At 37.6% G+C, this 25,364-nt stretch overlaps 1 protein-coding gene across 6 annotated transcripts in view; it reads left to right on the top strand.

The window, feature by feature from the left end:
- Nucleotides 1–24,934, top strand: part of BRINP3 (BMP/retinoic acid inducible neural specific 3) — a 200,293-nt gene extending 175,359 nt beyond the window's left edge. For all 6 annotated transcript variants that reach the window (XM_075422735.1, XM_075422738.1, XM_075422740.1 and 3 more), the window contains one exon: nucleotides 21,189–24,934. In XM_075422735.1, coding sequence (XP_075278850.1) covers nucleotides 21,189–22,305 — 1,117 coding nt within the window. In that variant the 3' untranslated portion in view covers nucleotides 22,306–24,934. The remainder of the gene's footprint in view (nucleotides 1–21,188) is intronic.
- The last annotated feature ends 430 nt before the right edge of the window (nucleotides 24,935–25,364 follow it).

Below are 25,364 nucleotides of genomic sequence, written 5' to 3'. Positions count from 1 at the left end.
GGACCTGCTGGAGTGCAGCTCTGCGGAGAGGGACCTGGGTGTCCTGGTGGACGACAGGTTGACCATGAGGCAGCAGTGTGCCCTGGCTGCCAAGAAAGCCAATGGAATCCTGGGGTGCATCAAGAAGAGTGTGGCCAGCAGGACGAGGGAGGTTCTCCTTCCCCTCTACACTGCCCTGGTGAGGCCTCATCTGGAGTACTGTGTCCAGTTCTGGGCTCCCCAGTTCAAGAAAGATGAGGAGCTACTGGAGACAGTCCAGCGGAGGGCTACAAGGATGATGAGGGGACTGGAGCATCTCCCCTACGAGGAGAGGCTGAGGGAGCTGGGCTTGTTCAGCCTGAAGAAGAGAAGGCTGTGAGGGGACCTAATAAATGCTTATAAATATCTGCAGGGTGGGTGTCAGGAGGATGGGGCCAAGCTCTTTTCAGTGGTGCCCAGTGACAGGACAAGGGGCAATGGGCACAAACTGAGGCACAGGAAGTTCCGTCTGAACATGATGAAGAACTTCTTCCCTCTGAGGGTGACGGAGCACTGGAACAGGCTGCCCAGGGAGGTTGTGGAGTCTCCTGCTCTAGAGATATTCAAGACCCACCTGGACAAGGTCCTGTGCAGCCTGCTGTAGGTGACCCTGCTTCAGCAGGAGGTTGGACTAGATGACCCACAGAGGTCCCTTCCAACCCCTACTATTCTGTGATTCTGTGATTCTGTGATAATCCCTAAACATTGATATAAAATACACGGTTCTCCAGACACAAAATCATATTCACACATTTTAAGAAATTTAATGAAGAAATTTAAGGGGAACATTTGCAAGACTCTCTCTTCAATAAAACTGTATAAATTTCCTTCAAAATTGTCAAATAGAAATTCCTTGTGCACACAAAATTCACAAAACTTTGACTCAAAAAAAAAAATTGCATTTTTAAATCCATCTCTAGGAATTTTATAAAACTGTTCTGACTTGTGGATTTTGCTTTTACACTCTGAGAAGCTTTGTTTTAGGAGGGTACATCACAGATTAATCCCTCTGAGTCATAGCACTTTCCATGCTTTGCAAGAAAATGCTCTATTTCACAACATTTCCTTGGTTCTGATTTGAGGTGTTGCCTTGATGACTGAGTGGAAAACTGAAGTTTCTGACTATTAGATAAAAAATAATAACAAGTTACAGTAGTTTCCTCTCTTCCTGACCTTATTACACATTCCCTTTTAGATCTGAACTCAGTTGCTTGGTCACAATTAAAATCCAACATAACATCAATGTTACCAGCTCCAGGAAAGAAGTGAGTAGTTCCAGGTATTTTCTTGCTTGCACTTTTATGGCTGCAAGCTCCCCCAGACCTTAGTAAGATTTTCATCTCTTTATTTTCAACATCAATCTAGCATGGATTCATTCTTTTGAACCCCAGATAATCTAATCCCCTCTCCCCGCAATGTTGTAGGTTAGCCACTTACTGTTATTTGTGCCCAGTGTCCTCTTGGAAAATACAGATGCTAAGTAAGCTCAGAGAATCTGTAAAGCAACAGTCATTGAACTTTTTTTTTTTTTTGGTAATATGGTTAACACTTTATATTCAGGTATGGAAGCTGGTATATTTCTGGGGTGTCATTTTCTTGCCTAAACTTCTAGGCTGTTCTGCATATGCTGTTGACATCAGAAGGTGCTGAATTAACATTTCCACTGGAGGAAGGGAAAAGATTGAGTGCTTAATTTCTTGAGAAGATAGCTTCTAAAATGCAGTAAAGGTGTGCAACTGCCGGTATTAAGGCACCTGAATGGCAGTAACACTTTGCATACTTTTAGGCTGTAAAATAAAACTGAGTATGATTAATGGGATGGCTTTACACATAACAGCACAGCTGGGGATTATGTTATTTTATATTCACTTTCCAGACTTCCATAAAAGTGGATTATTGTAGCATAGCAGTTCTGAATGGTTATGTGATGATTGGAGTCTTAACAGTTCTCATGTTCTTACAAAAGGAAATATACTGCGTAGAAACTCAGTCTTGCTCTGTGGAGTTCACCTTGCAAGCAGGATGAGGAATATAAACCACTGGAAGGCTGTTTAGGGGACATCGAGGTCATTATACAAATATTGGGAAAGATGTAAAAGTTTGGTTGAACATGGGAGTACATGAGCAGAATATTTGCTTAACTCCTGTGGCCCAGGTGGGCTGAGGAGAGGTTAAGGTGGTGGTGGTGGGGTGCTGGTGCTGTGCTTCACGGTGAAGGGATTAGCTACAGTGTGAAGAAAGCACCTATGTACTTCTGAGGTTCAAGCACATATTCCTTCAGTGTCACATCTGAAGAGATGCCGCAGAGTGTCTGTGGTGCTGGCAGCAGCATTTGTGGTGGGACCTGTACGCAAGCACCTGAATAACCTGAACAGCAGTAGAAAGGTGACAGTGTATTGAAAATTCTGAATAAAAAGGGTGTTTGACTTACAGTTTTTATTGCCCATTAATTGCAAGACAAAAATTCTGCTGAAACTCAGATGGAATTAGAATTGCTGGTATGTGTTGTGTGAAATCTTGCTCACAAAGGAAGTTTATTTAAAGGGCTGCTGGCATCAGCTGGAAGATACCCACTGATCTCACTATGTAACAATAAGAGTTCTCCTTTATAATGACTATTCAAATGAAGATATTTTTTGTAACAAATGAAATTTTCCTTGATTAATAGTCTTTTTTTTTTCCAAAGATATTTATGACCATTTGAATCACAAGAAGAGAAATTTCTTATTGCTTAGGTTCTCTCCCATTCCTTTTGTCTGTTATTTGTAAAATGGTATAAGTTTACTGTTAATGAAATATTACCACTTTAATTTCATTAATTTTAGCTGTATCCATAGCAAAAAGGATTCAGTTTGATTTCTGCAGCAGCAATCATACCAGTCTACAGAACAACTTGCCCTCAGTCAAACAGGTACAAAGAAAAATAACAATAAAGAAAACTTTCTGAAGTTCTTTCACATGGATAAAATTTCCTGAGTACAATTTTAGCTCTTTTTTCCCTCTTTATAATAGAAGACTAGTACTAATTAAAGCCACAATTCTGAACTCTAGGTTCTTCAGTATGTTCGTTAAGGACCAAACAAGCTATTGACATGGGCTCCAATACTACTTAACTGTAATAATTTTTAATTTTTTCATGGATAAGTTAAGCTTTCAGTGAACAAATAAGAGAAAATATTAATTGTATTTTAAACCCCATAATTTTCTATAGAAAATTAACTTTATTCAGCTGTTTATTTGTAAGCATATGGTAATTGTATATCTTTGTGAACCAATGACTATGTACTTAATCTAAACACTGAAGTCTGCTAGTATTTTCAGTATATTATTGCAGTGTCACCTTTGCATTCCTCAAGTTCTTACAAGGATAGATCGTGTTAGGAGAAACTTAAGTTTAATAAGAAATACTTTAGCAGGTCAGAAGGAAATGAATAATGATCGGTGATGTATCGCTTTATCTGAAAACAAGTAGGAATAACGCAAATATACTAACCTGAGCAAAACCAACTTCATGATAAATAATGTAAACACATATTAACAAATTGTGTCCTGTAGTTAAAAAATACTCTTGTTCTTTTTGCTTTAAAAAATGTTTCTCAATAACAATTTTCACTCTAATTGCCCAAACCTTAACACACTGCTTTAGAGAACCATCTTTGACTGTGAAAACAAGCATATTCTTAAAGAGTGTCCCCCTTTGAAAAGGTTCAGCTTTGCATACTGACTGTAGCTGTGAGTTTGACTGTTACTCTTCTTTGGCACTCTGTGATAAATAGATGTGCGCGGCACTGGTGTGTTTCTGAATATACCAAATGTTGGCTGCGCAGTGTTGAAGAACAAGTAAGTTATTGACACAAGCAAGGAGTAGTGTTTTCCTGTGGTCATTTTTTATTTGTCATAAACATATTAACTTAGGAGAAAGGTGATATGTTGTAAGGACTTCAGAGAGACTGGTTTTGGCATTTGACTGACCTCAGTGTTCATAGAAGATGTGCTAAAGATGTGTCTTTTACAAAAACACAATTTAAAGTGCGTCAAGCATCTACCAGACTAAATATTTGTATTTTTTAAGCACTTATTGCCTAAAAAAAAGATGATTCAAAAAGAAAATAGTTCTGTGACTGCTGAATCCGGCAAGTCCTGTTTCCCTATAAATTAGGCTCTTATTGTTTAATTCCCATGTGAATTTATAGAATATTTGGGCTCACACTGCAGCTTTATAAGATCTCCCCCTTGGACTATCTTCTCGTTTTCATAAAACATGGAGGAACTCAATGTTTTTGATGTTTCTGACCCTTTGTCAAATTTTGTAGAATTGGTTGAACACTTCCCAAACTTGTTGGCAGAAATAATGAAGGAATAGTAGACAGGACTGATAGATGGTACTGCTAAATAAGAAGAATCCAAATGGGAAAACATGCAACATGAAAACAAAACAAACGAAAGTGGTTTCTTTAGCGTCCCAAACGAGAAAACTGAAGTGGCAGTGAGGTTATCAGAAGTCCCAGCTGCAGAAACAAAATTATAAGGATGTATTCTTAATGAGTATCCCATCTCCTAATTAGATTTGTGCATACATATTTGAGAACTTCTTGATGTTCTTATATAACCATGATTTTTTTGCTAGAACTCCCTCAGTTTTAAATTATTTATAAAGTAGAACATCTATTCACTGCTTCTTTTCTATTGAGATGTCTGTTAGTTGTCAGTACCATCCAAATGGACAGGTTTTCATACCATCTTTTCCAGCATCCAAAGAGCATCAAGGGTGCTTAAGTTTCACAAACATTTATGTGGAGATTTAGGAATAAAAGAAAACAGAAATAGCAAACATACCTCCACATGGGTACACAGTAACTATAACAATGCTACAGCAAAATTAATTTTGTCTCTACAGATTCTTGGATATTTAAAGGAATGATCCATCAAAACGAGACACATAAGCAGTTAATAGGGAGTGCAATAGACCATAGACCACATTTAAGTTGAATAAAAGACAAGCTATAGAAATTGTAGCATCTCAAAAGAAATAGACTGTAAGTTTGAAGAGACAGATGCTATTGGGAAACCAAAAGATCCCCTCATAATGTAAATAACGTAGGAGCAGAATCTTAGCCTTCTTTTTTTTGTTTGTTTGTTTTTAAATCAAACAATCAGGGTAGGGTTTCCTAAGTCAAAAATGGAACAATCATTTTGCCTATCAATAGTAAGTTCTCTAAAGTAACAAACAGAAAAAACCCACCTATATATACTTAGTGATCTTGCGGAAAACTGCAAATTTAACAACAGATGGCAGGAAATACAATTTGCTGTCTTATCAAGACAAAAAGCAGAAAACAGTTGGGGTAAACTTGTTACAAAGGAAAAAAAAGCTCGTGAAAGAAAATAGAACAGAAACTTTAGTTCACATTTATAGATTCTATTAACGACAATCTGTTTTTAATTGGAGAGGGGTTTCTGAGCCTGCAAATATGTGCATTCTCACCTAAAAATGTGCTTGCAAGTTATTGTCATGCTGAACACAAGTGGTGCTCATGCACTAAATGAGATTCACTGCTCAGTTCCTACATGGCTGTAGTGGCAAAACAGGAGTATCATGAGTAGTTTCTGAAACGTGATCTTCACAAATCATGTTGTAGTGGATCCTGAGTAGAGAAGCTGACTATTTCTACAGCTGAGCTCAATCACTGTTGTATCAAAGCTTATTATACAGATGAGTAATATATTCAGCATGACTCAACAGAGACTAGAATAGTTCAAAATTCTGTATAAAACAGTGAGACACTGGAAATTCATGAGCCATTTTCAGTGCAAAGGAATGAAGAACTGGTTGCAGGTTAAGCCATATAAAAGATGACTCCCAGTGGATGCACACAACACAGGGAAATCCTAAGTTTAGGGGCCACCCCAGATGTTTGTGTTTCTAGACTTTGGATGATTTATTTTCTTGTTGGTTTGTTGTGGCTGTTTTGTTCTAAGATTGGTATTTGATTAGCAAAGGGAATGAAAGACGTAATGCAATGATAGTTCTGGGTTCACTGTGATGTGACCTCATATGACTCTTAGAAGTAGCTTTGGGTCTCTTTGTCCTTGGTAGAGTATACTTTGGGGGCAGAAAGTCTTATCCTTCAGTCATTTCTGAGAAAGATCTCTGCTCAAGGAGAATAAGAATTGTAGGTATGTGGAATGTCTGAACTAGTTATTGGTAAAAGCAGAAAAAAAAATCACCTCTTATCCACCCCCTTCTATGTGATGTGAGAACACCACGCTGCTTCTGCTCTCCCGCAAGTAAGAAAGCTATTTCATAATTGCTCTGGGTCTAGAAATAGAATAAGGTATTTCTCAGTACAATGTGAGCGATATATTTTTTGTAATATTTGCCAGATGTCCCTAGAAAAAGTTTGTAGACCATCTTTTTTTTATTAGTTATAAATATCTCAGTGATATTTAGAAGGAAACCTGGTCACTGTTATGTGTAAGGTGTTCATAATTAGCAGTGTGTTTACATAAAGTATACAAGGTAACGCCAAAGGAATCACACCTAAATGAAAAACAAACAAATTAAAAAGTAATCGAGAATAAAAAAATGCTTTCCAACATTACAAAGATTATGATTTCCTGCAGAACAGTATGAAAGTTGAGAAGATGCTTTTTCTTTTTGATGCAACATTACTAAAGCTAGGCCTCTCCAGAGAGCTTTTACTTTTTTGTTCATCTGTTCTTCACCTTGATTCCATTTTGTCTGAAGTGCAGTGGCTCTATTCCTAACCTGACATTCCCTCAAAGTCATGATTCGTACTTTAGCAGAGGGCACGGGAATTAGCTACCCAAAGCATCCTGTCAGAATTCAGTCACTCTTACTGCTTTCTGCCTTCTGTTCATGTACTTGAGAACCATACTTGACTTTAGGATTAACTGAAGGATAAGTACCTTGATTTGGAGGTGGGACATTACGTCTTGGCATTACAGACATTGCTTTTAAACTCATTCTAATGGGTTTATGTTTTCCATGCTTAACAGCATTAGCTGAATACAAGTTGGCTAGAAAGCACGGGCATTTTTTCATGGTGCACATTGTAGGAGACCAAATTATAAACTATATGAAATAGCTCAAAATTTAAAAGGTCTATAAACAACCTCCTTGACAACCATGCTCAACTTCAGTAGGAAATTTTAAGTAATCATAAAATGGTAAGGGTTGGAAGGGACCTTAAAGATCATCTAGTTCCAACCCCCCTGCCATGAGCAGGGACATCCTACACTAGACCAGGTTTCTCAGAGCTCCATCCAACCTGGCCCTGAACACTTCCAAGGAGGGGGCATCCACAACTTCTCTGGGCAACCTGTTCCAGTGTTTCACCACCTTCATGGTGAAGAATTCCTTCCTAATATCTAATCTACATATGCCCTCTTTTAGTTTAGAGCCATTCCCCCTTGTCCTATCACTACACACCCTTGTGAAAAGTCCCTCTCCATCCTTCCTGTAGGCCCCTTCACGTACTGGAAGGCTGCTCTAAGGTCACCCCGGAGCCTTCTCCAGGCTGAGCAGCCCCAACTCTCTTAGCCTGTCCTCGTTGGAGAGGTACTCCAGCCCCTTTCTAATGTCAGTAGAAAGAATCAATCAAATTGCAGATCAGTATGTACCAAAAGCAATAACCCCCTCAGCAAGCCAACACGGCTCTCTCCCACAGCAGCCCTTTCCTCCTCTCCTTATAATGGTTACTTTCACCCTAATATCTTCTTTGTATAGAAGTTGGGAAATTGTTGCGATTCTCAACCTGCAGGATACAGAGAATTCATTAGAGATTATGCCATGGCACTTCAAGTTTTCTCACCCATCTCAATTATTTGATCCTGGGAAATTAAATGGTCTTAGAGTACACAGAAAGTCCTTTATTTCTGGATCTAAGAGTATATTTAGATGTTTCATTCAAGAGTTCAAGTATTCATATGTGGACAGGTAGTCCATGCAGCAGTTCAGTCCTGTATGAAAAACAACAATTGAAATGGTTTTCATAGAAACTAAAAACAGCCAGTGGAAACTGGTAGATAGTATTAAAAGAATTCAGTCTAGTTATATTTGAGTAAACAAGGATCATTTGCAACATACTATGGTTTGCAAGGACAAGTGGTACTCAAATATTTTTAAAATTACATCACTGAGGTACAGCTTCTAGTTGGGCATGTGGTTTCTTACAGGGCTACGGGCTGGTATAAAAAATACTAGGACTATGTAAGTGGTTAATCATGAATGCTCTGAAGTTAAAGGGGTCCTTTTTACTGATGCCATCTTTTATTTTTTCGTGAGTCCATAATGAGGTAAATTAAAAAGATTAAGAGAATAATAAGCATTCAGATAATAGTAATGTTTGACAGAACTGTATTGCAATAAGTGGCGTTGGTTGTAAAACTCATGCAAGATATAAAGCTAATATTCATTCGCACTCCTTATATTGTATACGCTTTTGCTTTCTGCGAGTCCTTGTTTTGCTGTTAAGAGTTAACTTCAAAATCAGACAAACAAGCAACATTTGAGGAGGGTCAATTTTTCCTTAACTTTCTGGTCATGTCAATTCTAGCTGTAAGCAGCCTTGTGAAAAACACTGGCTTATGTGTGGATTTGGGCTTCTCAGTCTGTTTGCCAGCAGAAACTGATTGTGTTGCAGAGGCAATGTAATCACTCATCAAGGTGAGAGTGTTTGTGTTGGAGCCCTGCTTACTTTCCCAGCGACAAGCCTGCTTACCTTTGCTGTCAGTCAAAATCACTACAAAATGGTAGCAGCTAGAGATGAGGAAAAAGGCATTAATGCATTCAGTGAAAGTGCCATAGTAAGCAGGCTGAAAAAGATCCCACCAAAATCTCTCTGCCCCTGTAAATGCTCCTTTAATATAAATGTTAAGTCATCTTATGCACCAAAATCCATGTAAAAGATACTTCCAAAATCCATGCAGACAGATTGTATAATGGATAAAAAGAAATAATGGTTAATACGTTTGCCTGAGGACATTAGGGCTATTTTTGTAGCCGTTCAGTTTTTGTAGCTATTCCTTGTTATTCAGTGGTATTCACTGTGGAAATCCTCTCCAAGACAGGGGGAATATTAAAGATTCAGACTTGTACTTTAGCTAGTGGCTCTGCAGTTACCCATCTCCAGTCCTCATCATCCCCTCACTACATCTCTAAACCTTTGTGAGCACATCCCACATCCTATTTCTATTGCTTCTACCTGTTTTGTACTTAGATTGGAAACTCTTCAAGGTGAAGACTCGAGGCAGATTGGCATTTTACATATTGACAATGTCTGCAGGCTTTTTCTGTTGTCACTTTTATTCTAAATACAATAGAATGTACAATAGCATTTGTAGAGTGTGGAGAGCAATGGATGGAATCTTTTTTGGGACATCTTGGTAGTGCTGTTAGCCTAGTAGTTATTTAAAAGTTATCACTATGAAATTCTTCATGTTTCATGACCTGATTCACAGTCTTAAAAGTATAAGCGTCCTCTTTGAGCTTAGCTTGTTAAAAGCGCAAAGATGTTGGACTACAGGAGTTGTACAATTTTGTACAAGGTAAAAAGAATGAGCTATTTACTCTGTATATAGGTTCCAAGATGAATACATATGACATCCAAACACATCAAGCAAAAGACAGCAGGTTGCTGTACATGGCATTTCATTCTGTAATAGCTGAGGACAGTACTACACATTTCTGCAGCTTGTACATCAGTCTCCCTTTAGGTAACTCTGCAGAAATAAGCAAGCTTCTTGCATTTCAATACAAATTTCATATCAGAAACCTCATTTAAGAGAAGTACATTTTAACAGCTTGACATAAGCATACAGTACGCATGGTTTCTCCAGAGTTTTGGGTTGTGAACAGCAAGTTACACTACAATGATTCACCACAACTTTTTTTTTTTTTTTTTTCAAATCAGTCTTGTGCTGCTGCTTCCAAGTGGGAAACCTATTATTTCTCTGTCCTCGGTAAAAAATTAAAATTTATCTCACTTTACCGTTCATTTCCATTGAATAGAATCATCATCATTCCCCCAATGCCATCATCACCCTTGTTCCCTTAGTTCAGTTGCAGCCCAAGAGACAGGGTTTGAGAGGACGTTTTTCAGGGGGTTTTTGTAGCTTCCTGCCCCCACGCCAAGTGAGAGTATCTGGCCTTTCTGGAAGGGACAGATAAGTCTGTCAGAGAACGTCTAGGGTATTAAGGAGGACTGTGTGCTTATATATACACATAGATACATATAGAATAATGGCATTCCCCCAGAGCCTTTAGTATCCCACAGTGCTTATAATCAGAGATATTAAAAATAACTATGTTAAGTATGCTAAATATGTCTTAAAACATACGCAGTTGTAGGTTCCTAAGTGTTATACATCACTTGTCAGAAGAATATATTCTTTAACAGATTTTTTTTTTTCCTACAAGGAAATCTTATCTGCTCCAATCCACTTTTGGTTATTAGTGTTAACTTTAAGAAATTCTTTGTGAAAGACAAGCTCCTTAAATTAATTCCTTCCAGTAGCAGCACATTAGTTTCACTAAGGAAGAATTTAAAAGGGAATAAAATATTTGTGGGTTTGGTTTTGTTTGTTTGGTTTTTTAAACTATATTCCCTTAAATAAACACTGCAAGGTATTAAAGAAGCTATTCAGCATGGGGGGATTTTCTTTCCACCCTTTAGTATTATGGTGTATAAAAACATGTAATAACAAGACAGGAATCAACTCAACAGAATGGGATTGAATATCTAGATAAATAGCATATCAGAAGTAACTTATTCTTTCTTTGCAACAATAGCTGTCACTTCTTCAGGGTATGATTTCTAGTTGATTACACTCTTCTCAGGGGGAGGGGATTTGCATGCAGTCCCACTGCTACACTCCAGCATCTGTGATTTACTTTAACAGTTAACATACTGATGCAGAAAATAAAACTATGGATGATACAGATTGCCCCAGCAATGTTTTCTGAAGAAAATAAAGTATCCAGAAAAAAAATTAAAAATATGTAAAGTTCAGTTATATACCTGTGAGATATCCTAATAACTTTGAGTTTTTGACAGAGTTAAAGTATTTTACAGGAGTTAATGAACTTCAAAACAACTTCAGTTGTTTCAACTTGATCGCTTGTGGCTCCTCTAACCAGGGTAGAATGTACAAAGGTTTCAGTAATCTGCAGGAAGGATTATTATTCTGAATCGCGTATGTAGATCTTTTTTTTTTTCCTCAGCACTCATTCAACAGTTGGTGGGGGAGTGAGAACAGTTCCATAAAGTAAATCACTTTATATAATTATGTATATTCCAAAAGAAATTTACACAGCTTCCTAAAGTGGGACTTTAGTTCCTCACTCTGTTATCGATACTTTTTTGCAGATCAATGTGCAGAAAATTGCTCTTTTATTGACACAATGTCAGCCTTTCTATCAACTTCTACGTTGCATTTCAGGCTGTGGCTTTGTTTAAGTAAGACAAAAATGTCAGAAGACATGCAATTACTTGATATTTGCTTACAAGCGTTATTACTATGCTGTCTCCCAATTTATATTACATACATGCAACTTCTGGTCATTTATATTTATACTTTCCCTATTTATGACCATTACACAACTGACATCTTATTACAAGAACTGCTCATTATTAAGTGAAATACATGCTGTTTTTAAAAACAGCCTGTTCTAGACAGCCTTTAATCTTCCTTCAGAAATTTAAGGGTGTCCATACAAATTATTCAAACTTATCATGGCAGAAAAACATCTCTCTTCTGTAACGTATTTTGTACCTGTATCAAAACTTTGAAGGGTTTGCTCAAAATTATAGTTATTTTAAGTTGTTTTCAGTTATTATAACATGAGAGTAAAAAGCACACTGATTTCAGAATCTTATTTTCTTTTGTTTAATATCATGATAAGTGAGGTATGAATACAGAACTGAGTTTTGTATTTTTTTTAATTAAAACCATTACTCTTTACTGGGAGATTCTTGCTTTGGTGTAATACTTCTGGTCCTACACAATGGAAGAAAATGACAGATTGTTGCTGTTTATATTACAGTAGCATCTAGAGGCAACTAGATTTATAATCCAAATAGAGAAACAGTGGGGAAAAAAATTAAGATCATTATCAAAGGGAAAGAGCAAGTGACTTGTCCTTAGTCATGGTCATACAGAAAGATTGTAAAGGAGCCAGAAACAGAATCCAGATTTTCTCTACCTCCATAAAAGTAGCTGTAACAAATTTTGCAGGAAAAGAAACAGGTGTTTGTTTTTTTTTTATTCCCAGATACAAATAACTGAAATAAAGAAGCCTAAAATAGGAATAGAGGTCCTGTCTCAAAGCCAGTAGGAAAATAGGAAATTATAGTGGTCTTGTATCAGTTTCACATACGTAATCATGTACTTGCCTTTCTGCTACTTTTGTATGATTCCATGTATACTTGTGTATATGGCATTATCATGCCCTTATTTTACCTATCTCTGTAAAAGCAGAAGGGGGTCTGCTTTCAGTTTGTCCAATTTTATGACACTTCCTTGGTTTTTCTTCACACAAAAAAAGCAAATTATGTTACAGTAAGCTTGGTTGTTATTTTATGAATGCCTTAAAGGGGTATATTAAGATGACTGTCACTGAAGCATCTAGATAAGCTTTCTATAACTTCATCATTCTTTTTACAATTACACTTTAATAAACAACTGGAAATTTTCACCCAAAATTCCACTGCATTCATGGATAATCTGTGGCCCAAGATGAGTTTTGCTCTCGTCTAACACTACAAACACAAGTACATACATACACAGACCCATATTTTCATAATTGTAAATACATTCTATGACGGGGTTATTGCATTGGTGGATGAGGGAAGAGCAACTGATGCCATCTGCCTGGACTTGTGCAAGGCATTTGGTACTGCTCCACACTACATCCTTGACTCTAAAATGGAGAGACATGGATTTGATGGATGTACCACTCGGTGGAGAAGGAATGAGCTGGATAGTTGCCCTCAAAGACCTGTAAGATCCTTTCCAACCCAAACCATTCTATGGCCCTACGGTAACAGATGGGTGGCTTCAAGAAATACGCATGGGTTGGTTTTGTTTGGTTTTGCTTGGGTTTTTGGTTTGGGGGTTTTGTGTGTGTGTGGCATCTTTCTTCTTCCTGTACATGAAAACTCTTATTTTTCCCTAACACCTCTGATTCCTTTCACTCCACATTTGACACCATTAAATAATTTGACTGGTATTTCCTTTGTCCATGCTGCACTATGGATCATTACCTTGTAAAAGCTCTCAAAGCTTGTCTCTGATTTGAACCTCTTTAAATAAATAGCTGGTACTACAAAGCAGTTTGATTCCTATTTCAGTGTAGCACAGTGGTTATTATGATTATAACTATGCAAAAAAATCGTGGGTAAGTTAAAATGGTTTTTATCTAACCATTCTTTGGTGTGTGTGTGGCAGAAACATTTCAGACTAGAAGAACTTATGTATGAGAATTAAAAGGGTGCAACATTAGCATAGTTCAAGCTACAAACCTTTGTAAATAAATTCATAACAGGCTAATGAGAAATATCCTCTGAAATATGAAATATTTTCATGTCAGAATATTGTTTCACCTAGAATATTATGCAAGTCATGGCAGTTCTGTTCTGTGAGGTGCAACAGGTTTGTATCGTTTCATATAGGGGCTCAATTCCTGTACTTCTCATACCACAAAGACTGCCTGGAATTTAAAAGTGCAAAACATTACTGGCTTTCAAATATGGAGTATGAGCCGGGCTGGGGGGAAGGGAGGCAGAGTCAACAGCTGCAGAATGGTGACAAAAGGCCTGGAGGATCTGCAGAGATTCTCCTTAGATGTAATTAACAGGGGAGAACAAGGTATTTTACTTCCACAAATCAATGTAAATTCAGTTTAGATTGTGATTAATCTCAGCATCAACCTCCTGGTTCATCCAGTGCCTTTCCTGTAGAATAGCCACCACAGAGGAGTCTCACACTGAGCTAGATTTCTTTACTTACCCCATTCACTTCTATATCACACATTGAAACAACATTTCCATTAAAATTTCATAGATAATTAATATCCTTTCTGCATATGTTAACAGGGGATTTTTAGCAAAGGCATCCCTGTATGCAGAGGCTTTGCTTTCCATTATACCCATTTCAAAAAGTATCATATTCCTTCTCTGCTGCACAGCACACTTACCTTGTTTTCACCATGGTCCACAGGGCTAGCTCAGACCTTTAGATCAGCTTTGAAGTATCTGGCTTGGGTGGAGCCAGCTGTGAAACTGTAAGATGTGTACTCAGAACACCTGCACTGCTCCTGTTTGTCATCTTTTTGAGTAGGATTTGCAGCTGTCATGGAGACTCTTACTGACATACCTGTAACGTAAGCCATAGTAAAATAATTTCGGGCATGTTTATTTGAGTGATGGTTCTAGCACCGCTTGAATTTTGTGAGGCTGAATAAAATAAAAACATTAATTCTTCTAATCGCTCACTGGTGTTCTGGTGACTGCACAGTCAGTAGTTTTACCCTGATTCCCAGAAGAAAAATGCATTCACATAAAGGTCATTATCAAATTTAGTAGCAATTAATGTTGTTGTTATGAATCACAGCACAGAAACAAAGTACTTGGAGTGTTATTTCTCCTTCCCAAGAGGTGATCCCACAAGATCAAGAATAGGACATTTTAGAGATGCCTGTAAGTACTTTTGGTGGTGGTTGATGTTGCTGTCTTACAGATTTACACTGGACTCACCCTCTAAAGGAGGGAAAAATAGGTAATGGGTATTTTACTGTCTGTACACATATTGTTAAATTGTCTTCATTTTTTTACTTAGCAGCTGCCTCACTGAGTACTCATCATCTGCTCCTGAGCCATCTGATGTACAACAGATGTTAAGCACTTAGTGAGGCAGAGAAGGAGGTAAAAGCGTCATATCATGATTAAATACTTGCTAAAGCCATTATATAGGGTGACCATACTGCTTTGTTCTTACATTTAATGTTATGAAATATTGAACAAGAGTAAGCACATGTTTTGGATTAAACTTGCAGATGCTGTTGTTCAAATAAATTGATTTTTTTTAAAGTAAAATTATTTCATAGCAAAAAATAAAATATTGCAAAATATTTTAAATACACTTTAGGGTGAAGAATTGGAGAGCATTTCATAAAGAGGTAATGCAGTGCCTCTTCCGTTAGAATCATTTCATCTACTAAAACACTAAGATTTATACTTCTTATGAAGATGATTCTCATCAGAAACTTGGCTGATGTTAACTGATACATTAATTCCCATAAGTATATAAGTATATACTATAAGTATACTAGCTGCAAGCATGATAGCCAACTACTCAGTGCATCTTGTGCAGCAGAAGGTTCGCCCACAAGAGTCTCATCATCCAGCAACAGCAGCCTGATCATTTGTAGTATAGCAAGAAAAGGCTTGAACGTAAGAAGATGAAGCTGGATCTGTCATGAAACCATAATTAGTTAACAATCTGTTTCCCAGTAAATATTAATATTTGAGAAAATTTGTGGAATGTTGTCACACATAACTAAATATATTCATATTGATGTATATGATCAAATTAAATAGGGATTGAGGGACATGTTCATCCACACAAGAGAGGTGGTTTATGTGACTAGAAACTCTTTGCAGTCAAAGGTGAGACTGAAAAAGCAGAATAGTAGAGAGACAGTTTAGAGGTCTTAACTAAAGGGCAGGAGTATGTGATTTGTATGGGTTGTCTGGCTCAGTGTTCTACTCTGCGTAACTCAGAGCAGAGGCTTTATCACCTGTTGGCTTTAAAGACAACAGGTATTCAGCCACCAGGACAACCAATAATATTTATGTTTTAATAGAAAAGTTCATCCATCTTGGACTTAGCACCTCTTTTGTGACTTTGTGCTGCTTTTAAAAGGTTGATTTCAATGACTCAATATTAATAAACAAAAGACGTTTTAAAAAAATTCTAAATAATTTCTAGGGAGCTGTAATACATTATGTAATTTGATAAGAAATACCCTATACTTAGGAAGTATTTTATTTCATTAAATTAAATATTACTTTATTTGTAAATTTGCGATTTCAAGTGTATGAATCGCCAAAAATAGCTTCTGATTACAGCTTATCACATAATTTTGCATGATGATGAGGACATCCTATTTTGATTTGAAGCTCACTGAAGTAAGTAGGAAGATTCTTGCTGGTTTCACTAGGTTTGGAAGTTAGAAGTTCTGTATCTCAGTGTTTGGAAAACTAACACATCAGACCACTAAATATAATTTTCCAGGTCAAATAATAATGTTTGTAGTATCATTAGAAGAATAATTGAAAAGCTCTTTTAACCCCTCCCTCAGATGCTAATTGTCTTTATTTATTTATTAACTTCTATAAACAAAAAGCAATTGCTCAAGATAAGCAGCCCTTGTCACTAGTCCCCCATTGTCCCCCATTAACACGGTGAGAATATAAATGATTAAATAAAACTTATTAAAAGTAAAACAACACCGGGAACGTGTACAGAACAATGTGATGGGGAAAGAAGTACCAGGAATTTATTACATCTGAAGAGAAGAATAAAAGTATACTAAGTTTTGAGCAAAGCTTCTCATGAACTTTAATGTGGACTTGAGGAGGTTAAAGTCAGAGATTCAAATTCTGTCCCTATCAAAGTAAACAGTTTTTCTTAGTGAACTAGCTCCCAGATGAAGAATGCTCTCTTGAAGACCAAGATAACTATTCTGTTGCCTGCCTCGCTTCCCTCAGGATTTTTGACCTGACCATCCTGCAGCCAGTGCAGCCAAGGCAGCCATCAGCTTTCACATCCTCAACCTGCCCTATTTATCAGTAGCAGCTTGGGCAGAGCGTTTGCCCTATTCAGCTCCTTCAACACATGCATTAAAAATTTATCCTCAATGTGTTTCGTTACCCTCCTAGATTGTTCGTGTCCTGTCATGTTACCCCACCACTAACATCGCTGCCAGCAGTGGTTGAAGTCCCCCATGAAGGTCAGGACCTGGGTCACATTGCTTCCTCTGGTTGGTTAAGGAAGGCTTCGTCCACTTCCTTTTCTCGATCTTCTGGTTTGTAACAGATTCTGACCACAGTCTCCCTGTTGCTGGCCTCTCCTCTGGTCCCAGCCCTCAAGATCCTGACCAGTTCACTGCTCATTCAATAACAAAGTTTTAGTTCAAAGTATTCTTCTCTGTGGGGTGCACCTACCCCCCTGCCCAGAGTCTCTATTCATCCATCACAAGCACCCCAGGCTAATCCCACCACATCTCTGTGATTGGAATGAAGTCACAGCATTGCAATTGTGTCCATGTCTTCTGTTTCCCACAGTATTTACATCTGTGTCTAGGCCCTTGAGATGGGTCCGTAGCTGTACCACATTCTGATGGAAGTTTTTCCCTAGATGCTTTTTTCTCCAGTCCCTATTTTGACTCCAGCCTCAAGCTAATATCGCTTGAAGTCCTTCTCACAGGGTCAGCAAGTTTATTGCCTACGATGTCACCCCATTATTTTCTCTTAAATCCCATCTCTCCCCAGCTGCCATCTATCCTCCAAGAGGTTCCAGTGGCTGTAAAACCTAAGCCCTACCTGACTTCACCAGCTGTTCAGCCAGGTGTTGACCTGCAGGAGGCATATGCTTCTAACCAACTTTTTCTCCTTGACTGCAGGGTCCAGAATTTTAAATGATCTTCTATTTTTAGGAGAAAAAGAAATCTTTCAGAATGACATTCCAGTGTGAATTCATCTAATTAAGGATGAGTGGCTCAAATAAAGTAGGTATTGCTGATATTTAATGTACTTTCACTTAATTTACTTGAGTGAAAGCAATACATTTACTAAGAGTAACAGTATTCCTTAATACCTTTAAAAAGAAGCAGTCGAGTAAGGCAGTTGATTTCATTTCTTAAGAAATAGTTTGTGTTTGTAAACTTATCAAAGACAAACAAGTATAAGTAGAGCTTCTTGAAATCTCTGTGGTTATAACCAGGTTAAAAAAAATTAAAATCAGGGAATCAAAATAAGGTAAAAAATATTGGAAGGTTATTATTTGGAACTTTATTTCGAATAAGGAGAAAACCTCCTTCTCTAAAGTTCTTAGCCTCCTTGCAACCACTAATCATCAAAGATATAGTTGTTTTAATAAGCTTAATACTAAAGTGATAACTAAGTTTTAGAAAGGAAACTTACTTAATTGTCTATTATGTACTTTCGTGCAGACTTTTAGATTGCTGCTTCTATACCTTAACAAAAAACGAAGGAAGGTAGGCCCATTAAAAATAGAACAAAAACCTGTCATTAAAGATTTTACTCCTCATAATAATGGAAACAGTAGATTAGATCATTAATAAGTAGAAAAGAAGTTTTAAAGACCTTGTGACTGGAGAAGCAAGTAGCCCAAACCAAGTAAACCCTTGCCAGTAAATTAATTTTTCTGGTTTAAGTAGGCTTATTCCAACAACAGAAAATTCTCCTCTTCCAACAGTGCCATACTCCTCACCAGGTCTCCCTCTTTCCATCATCTCAGTGGACTGAGAGGATTCCCCCCCTGCTTTCCCAGCTCCCTCCTCTTTATCAGTCTGCAGCAATGCCCCAGTCCCTCTTTCTGTGTTTGCCTGGTGCACCCGCTTTCCAGATGCTTGTCCCACCTAACCACGCTCAGATGTGTCCACAGTAGGAGTAATCCCCTTCTTTTCCCAAAACCTCTGCTGTATGAAAACACTATGTGCAGAACATTCTTTGACTTATTTCAATACCAAATAATAAGCAGAATAATAAGTAACATCATATATTAAAAAATCCTGTAACCCTATCCACTAGATCTAAGAGGAAGAAAGGGTAGATGGAACATAACAGGGCTCAACCTAAAGCTGCAGATTATCTACCTTACCTTACATGGTGGGTTAACCTAGGCTGGTTGCCAGATGCCCACCCACCCAGTTGCTCTCTCACTCACCCTCTTCAGTAGAAGGAGAGGAGGAAATAAGATAAAAAAGCTTGTGGGCTTAGATAAGAAACACTGGCTGGAACCAGTTGAAAGTGACTGGAACCTCTTGAAGCTGGCCGGAACCAGCTGTGTCTGGTATGGGGCAGTCCCTGGCCTCTTCTCACAGAGGGCACTCCTGTGCCTGGCCCCTGCCACTGCCCCCAGCTGTCAAAACCTTTCCAGTGACACCCAGTAAAGCCATACACCTCAATAAAGCCATATGAAAAGATTCACTCATTAAAATCTATCAGAAAGTCTCTAAAATTAGGCTAAAAAAATCCATAGCTGGTGTGTTGTTTGAAGCTAACTGTGCCTGAGCTCCAAGCCAGGATAAATGCTGAACCTCCAAGCCATACAGAAATGTCTTGTCCATACTAGAACAGTGCCAAATCCAGGCTACTGATCTCTACCAAAAAGCGAATGTAGTCGTGTGGTTCTGGCTTTGGATCTCAGGCACTGTTAGCTTTCTTCAGACTAGAATATATTGTGCAAACATATCCTTAGATGCTACGAACTACATAGCACGGTTGATGTTTTGTGTGAGGGAGTCAAGCAGGTTTAGTCTCTATGGGTGATGCTTTGTGATGCACAGAAAATGTTTCCCATTCCACCTGGGAGAGCAACAGGTTTAATGTTCTACTCAATTTTGGACAAAGTTTTACATTGTGACATTGACCTTGCTTGTAGAGTGGACACTGTGCTTTTTAATCAGGAAATGAAGGAATAAACTTGCCTAAATCTTTTTGCTTAATGCTGACTTCTGAATAAGCACAAAGAAGAATAGTGTTAAGGCATTTGTGTCATGGATGTTATTGTATTTACTTCTAGAAAATACTAATAGACCATATGTATTTAAAAAAACCAACCCAAACCAACCAAGAGTCCTGCCTTCAACTAAAAAAACAGAAAGGAAAATAAAAAGATTAAACAAAGTCACCGAAGTATACAATGATGTAATTTTACTGATCTTTATTTTCTTGTGTCTGAAGAATCAGACTCTGAGATGCCATAGATTTTTAGTTTTAGCATTTGTTTTATAATCAGAAAAAAAAACAACAAAAAAAATTAAGATTTCTGAACTATTCAGCAAATTCAGATGTGACTTAAAAAGTGAGTCAGCAGTAAATGAGGCTCTTGCATTTTCTCTTTAAAACAATGCAATGAAAAGGGAAGAAATCATACAACCATCGTCATTCATGTGGCAATAAGAGATCTGATGCTGCAACAGCCAAAACAAGTTCTTTAAACTGTGCATTGCTAGGATTAATAAGAACTGAAAAATACAGAGAAAGAAAGAAGATATTTTTTTCTCTTGACTATGTAACTCCATTGTTCCCACTGTCTTTCTTCTAGTGACTGTGCCTCATCAGCCCAAACTGTTGGTTTCAGAATCTGTTTTCCCAGTGTGATGTAGGACATTAACTGTTGCTTCTAGTGAAACCAAAATGCCATCAGAAGAAGAACGTTAAATTGATCTTTTAATTCCATCTCCAAAGATGATAAGTAAACACAGCATGCTGATGCTTGGCTTCCTGTAGGGATATTGTTGTGCTGGAAGTTGTCTGAAGAATTAAGGGTGAATCAGTTTTAGTGGGGTGCAGGATCCTGTTTGCTATTCCAGGAAAGCATTTTGGCTCACTGTCTGTAAATCAAAGCAGCTCCAGCCACTAATGAGAAAGCTTCCAAGCTTACAAAAATCTTCATAATGAAATAGAGAGATGGTACAGAGTTACATACATGTAGGTACATACAGAGCACCTCCCTGATCAAACAGTATGAGGAAAAATAATCTCAATTGCATAGCGTTTCAGGAGGTTAATCAGAAGACAATTACAGAAAAATTTCTCTTTGTCAGGCTTCCTTAACAGAGATACAGAGAGAGCAGATACATGAACCAAGTGTTATTGTTGTGCCTGGTGTGTGTGTTCCTTATAAACATATAGAAACTTCTTTTTTGTGATTTTTCATTGTTAAATGGCAATTTCTACGTATATTTATCTGACAGCAGATGCTGCCATCTGACTTTTGTACCCTAATCTGCTGCTAAAACCAGCTTTATTTTTCTCTTTCCAATAAAAAATAACAAGGTTGTATTTATTGCATGCAGGTCTCTCTTTGTGTTAAAATAAGTTATTTTAACATTGCAGATCTTCCGACTATTGGCTCAACCGCATCCAGTCCTTTCTCTACTGCAATGAAAATGGCCTCCTGGGAAGCTTTTCTGAAGAGACTCACACGTGTACCTGCCCTAACGATCAGGTTGCCTGCCATGGGTTCCTTCCCTGCACGGTTGGAGATGGCTCTGCTTGCTTGAGCTGTGCCCCCGACAATCGCACCCGCTGTGGGAGCTGCAATGCTGGCTACATGCTGAGCCAGGGGCTTTGCAAGCCTGAAGTGGCAGAGTCGACAGAGCACTACATTGGGTTTGAGACTGACCTCCAGGACCTGGAAATGAAGTACTTACTGCAGAAGACAGACCGGAGGATTGAGGTCCATGCCATTTTCATCAGCAATGACATGCGCCTCAACAGCTGGTTTGATCCTTCCTGGCGCAAGCGGATGCTCCTGACTCTTAAGAGTAACAAGTACAAGTCTAGCCTGGTCCATATGATACTGGGCCTCTCTCTTCAAATTTGCCTAACTAAAAACAGCACCTTAGAGCCCGTTCTTGCTGTTTATGTCAACCCGTTTGGGGGCAGCCACTCTGAGAGCTGGTTTATGCCTGTGAATGAAAATAATTTCCCAGACTGGGAACGGACTAAACTGGACTTACCTCTTCAGTGTTATAACTGGACGCTGACTCTGGGCAACAAGTGGAAGACATTTTTTGAAACCGTACACATCTATTTGAGGAGTCGAATCAAGTCAAACGGTCCAAACGGCAATGAGAGCATCTATTATGAACCCCTGGAGTTTATTGATCCCTCAAGAAATCTGGGCTACATGAAAATCAATAACATCCAAGTGTTTGGCTACAGCATGCACTTCGACCCAGAAGCAATTCGAGACTTGATTTTGCAGCTGGACTACCCCTATACTCAGGGATCACAGGACTCAGCACTTTTGCAGTTGTTAGAGATACGGGATCGTGTAAATAAACTCTCTCCGCCTGGTCAACGTCGTCTAGACCTCTTCTCTTGCTTGCTCCGTCATAGACTCAAACTGTCTACCAGTGAAGTGGTGAGGATTCAGTCTGCTTTGCAGGCCTTTAATGCCAAATTGCCAAACACAGTGGATTATGACACAACCAAATTATGTAGTTAACCATAAATGTGAAGCACAACACAAAACCTTGAAGGAGTTTTTACAGTGCTTTTGTGGAAGAGTTTATGTTTGGAAGAGTAAATTTAAATTGTCTTTTCAATATCTGTCTTATATCAGTCAATACTGTTGGATGGCAATTTACACACATGAACTTGCTGACAATGAATATATTATACCTGCAGTTTTGGTTTATGAATGAAATAAATACTGACACCAGTCTAGAAGACATTCTACTTTTTACAATAAATTTCATTTGTAATTTTATATGTTCCGTGGCAATGCTTTTGTGCATTACATCCTCTAGAGGGAACATAGAAGGATACCAATAAAATTTTGTAGCTGAACAGTTGTTAAAAAGAAATGCTGTGGGATTCTTTTTTCTTACACAAAAGTAGTAACCTTGATACACTTTTGTGTGTGTTGAACACAGGACATGTACGTAAAGAGAAGAGAGTTACTGAAGATTTTAACAGAAACTGTAGAAAAGTCAAAGCCATATTTAATTCTTAGAGTGTGGATCTAAATGTTCATGCTGAGCTGAAGTGACAACTGTAGTGATGCTTTACTTGCTACACCTGAGACTTTCCTAAGGCACGCCCTTTTCAAGGTGCTTAACATGACGTGCAGACTCCCAGAATGGTAATATTGAATGTTTTAGGATGGACAGGAGGTTAGTATTGCGAGATGCACAGTACTGAAAGGTTGCATTAGCGCAACAGGAGACAAGTGAGAAGCTCTCTTTGCAAGTGATACTACTCATATTACAAAAGAAACAACCTTTTCCAGCCAAAGCGCTTTTTGAAATCCTTTGCTTTGCACATTTATGGAAAGAATTAAGCACATATGTATCACCTTCACCCATATACACACACTATAATATTTATCTAGAATTATCTGTTTTTAACTCTTTACCTAAATACCATCCATGCTGATTAGATTCAGATTAATTAAAAAATCTCCCTGACAATGCAGATGTTCAGTATATGGATGTTTTGTTCAATGGTACAGATAATATCCTTTCACTGCAAGAATTACCAGTTTTTAAAACTATACTGTTTTACAGATACGACAGCTATTGAAATCTAGCTAAAAGTGCAAATAAATATGCCATTATCAATTAATGATATCGATTAAATGTGAATGGCCGTGGATCAGGATTAGGTTCTTCAGTATTTTACACATTCCAAAAGAAAATATACATCTAAGATGGCAGAACTTAGGAATCTCAAGAAGGTTTTGCTCTCTCTTGCAAGAGAATAGAACAAATGGCTGGGCTGTCAGAAGTCCTTGTTAGTAAATAACAGGGTAAAGTGAAGGAAATTGATACAAAGTCTTTTAATAGCACCTCCTTACATTAAGTCTGGATCTATGTCATTGATGTAAAAGTCATCTTGTTTTTTAAAATGGGAAAGAATTACATATAAAACTACCATTTTATGTGCAAGCACAGAAAAAAAAACACATACATAATTCATATACAATTTTAATTCAACTAGGCTTCAATTAAATTCAGTTTTATTAACTTCAATTTTGTTATATCACAATTTAATTCTGAATTGTACCCTAATCTAAATTTAAGGTACACTCCGCACTTTGTTTCTAGCTAGACCACAGCATCACAAGAAATGCAGTGCTTCATAAATGTATATACACAAAACAAATGCAAGGCCAGAAACTCTTCAGAAAGCCTACTGCCAAGGAAAATCTTCTTGTCTGTAGAGATTCCTGTCTTTCATGATTTCATTAAATAGTTATAAGGATTACTATTTCACCACCACACATTCAGATAATTCCTCAGACCTTCCATACTAGGAAGCCCCCAGAACTAATATTAGCTTTTTTTTTGTTTCTTTTTTTGTAATCAACCTCTAGATGGATTTCTGTTTGCTTTCTACCTACAGCTTTATTTTGATGATAAATAATGTATCTCAGCCCCTCTTCTATGTGTCAAAGTTTTGTCTTGCTCTTGTACTGGTAAGATCTTCTCAGCTAAGATTCTTACTATTCCTGTTTTCACCTACAAGTCTTTCCTTTGGTATGTCTTTGGCAACTATAATAAATTGTAGAATTAGATAGTTTGATTTTACTACTGAGTACCTTGTGTAGTCTTTTTAAACAAACAAAATAACATTATAAAATGAACAAAAGCAAATAATCGTATTCTGTTTGTAGAAAGTAAAAGTCACGATAGGAATGTGGGGCAATGAGAAAGCATTTCCTTATGTTATCCCTTCACTAGGGAAAAACACTGATATGTTACGGTAATCTGAGGGATTTTTTCCCCCTCTTTCATTCTTCTTACTAAAATAGTTCCTCAATGACTATTTTTCCTTTCTGGGTTAGGTTTTTTGGGGGTGGTTGTTTTTTTTTTCTTAAATATCCTTTGCTTCCAAGATGGAAAGTGCTATGCCCAAATATGTATACAGTAGACTGTACAAATAAGAAGCCAAAAGATGTTCTAGTGAGACATCATTTAATTATTATACAACACATGAAGTGTATTTGACTAGGCTAGTGGAAACCCCCTGTCGATAATGTATCTTTGTGCTAAATTAAAAGTATGCTACAACTTTATTGGCCTGCTAGTCATGGACTAGTTTTGGATTTTGGAACCTGAGGAATCTTAGAATAGTGAGAGTTTCTATTTCACCAAAACTGGATTCCATAAAGAAAAATATAAAAGAAAAAAAAACTATGGCTACATCTATGTACACTCATTTACATCTGGACAATGCAGATAATATTAATGTATGCTGTACACCAGATCCTGAGTCTGTTTTTTTTGCTGTCCATTTCTCTTTGCGTTCACCAATGCTGTTACTACCTGCCATTATAAACTGAAAAAAAACCCAAAGAAATTATAGTAGTATATGGAACTGTACCATGACAACCTAAAACAGTATTCAGAAGAAACTTTGGTGACTATAGTTATAATAATCAGGTAGATAATAATTATAACATAGTAACCTTCCTCCTTAAGTGAAGGCAACTGTTATCTGATACTAAACTCTTCTAACACTGTTTTCCAAGCAAATACAATTCAGATCATGTCTGCAGGC

The sequence above is a fragment of the Opisthocomus hoazin genome, chromosome 6 (genome assembly GCF_030867145.1).
Source record: "Opisthocomus hoazin isolate bOpiHoa1 chromosome 6, bOpiHoa1.hap1, whole genome shotgun sequence".
In the NCBI taxonomy this organism is placed as follows: domain Eukaryota; kingdom Metazoa; phylum Chordata; class Aves; order Opisthocomiformes; family Opisthocomidae; genus Opisthocomus; species Opisthocomus hoazin.
This window is presented reverse-complemented; position numbering and strand designations above follow the sequence as displayed.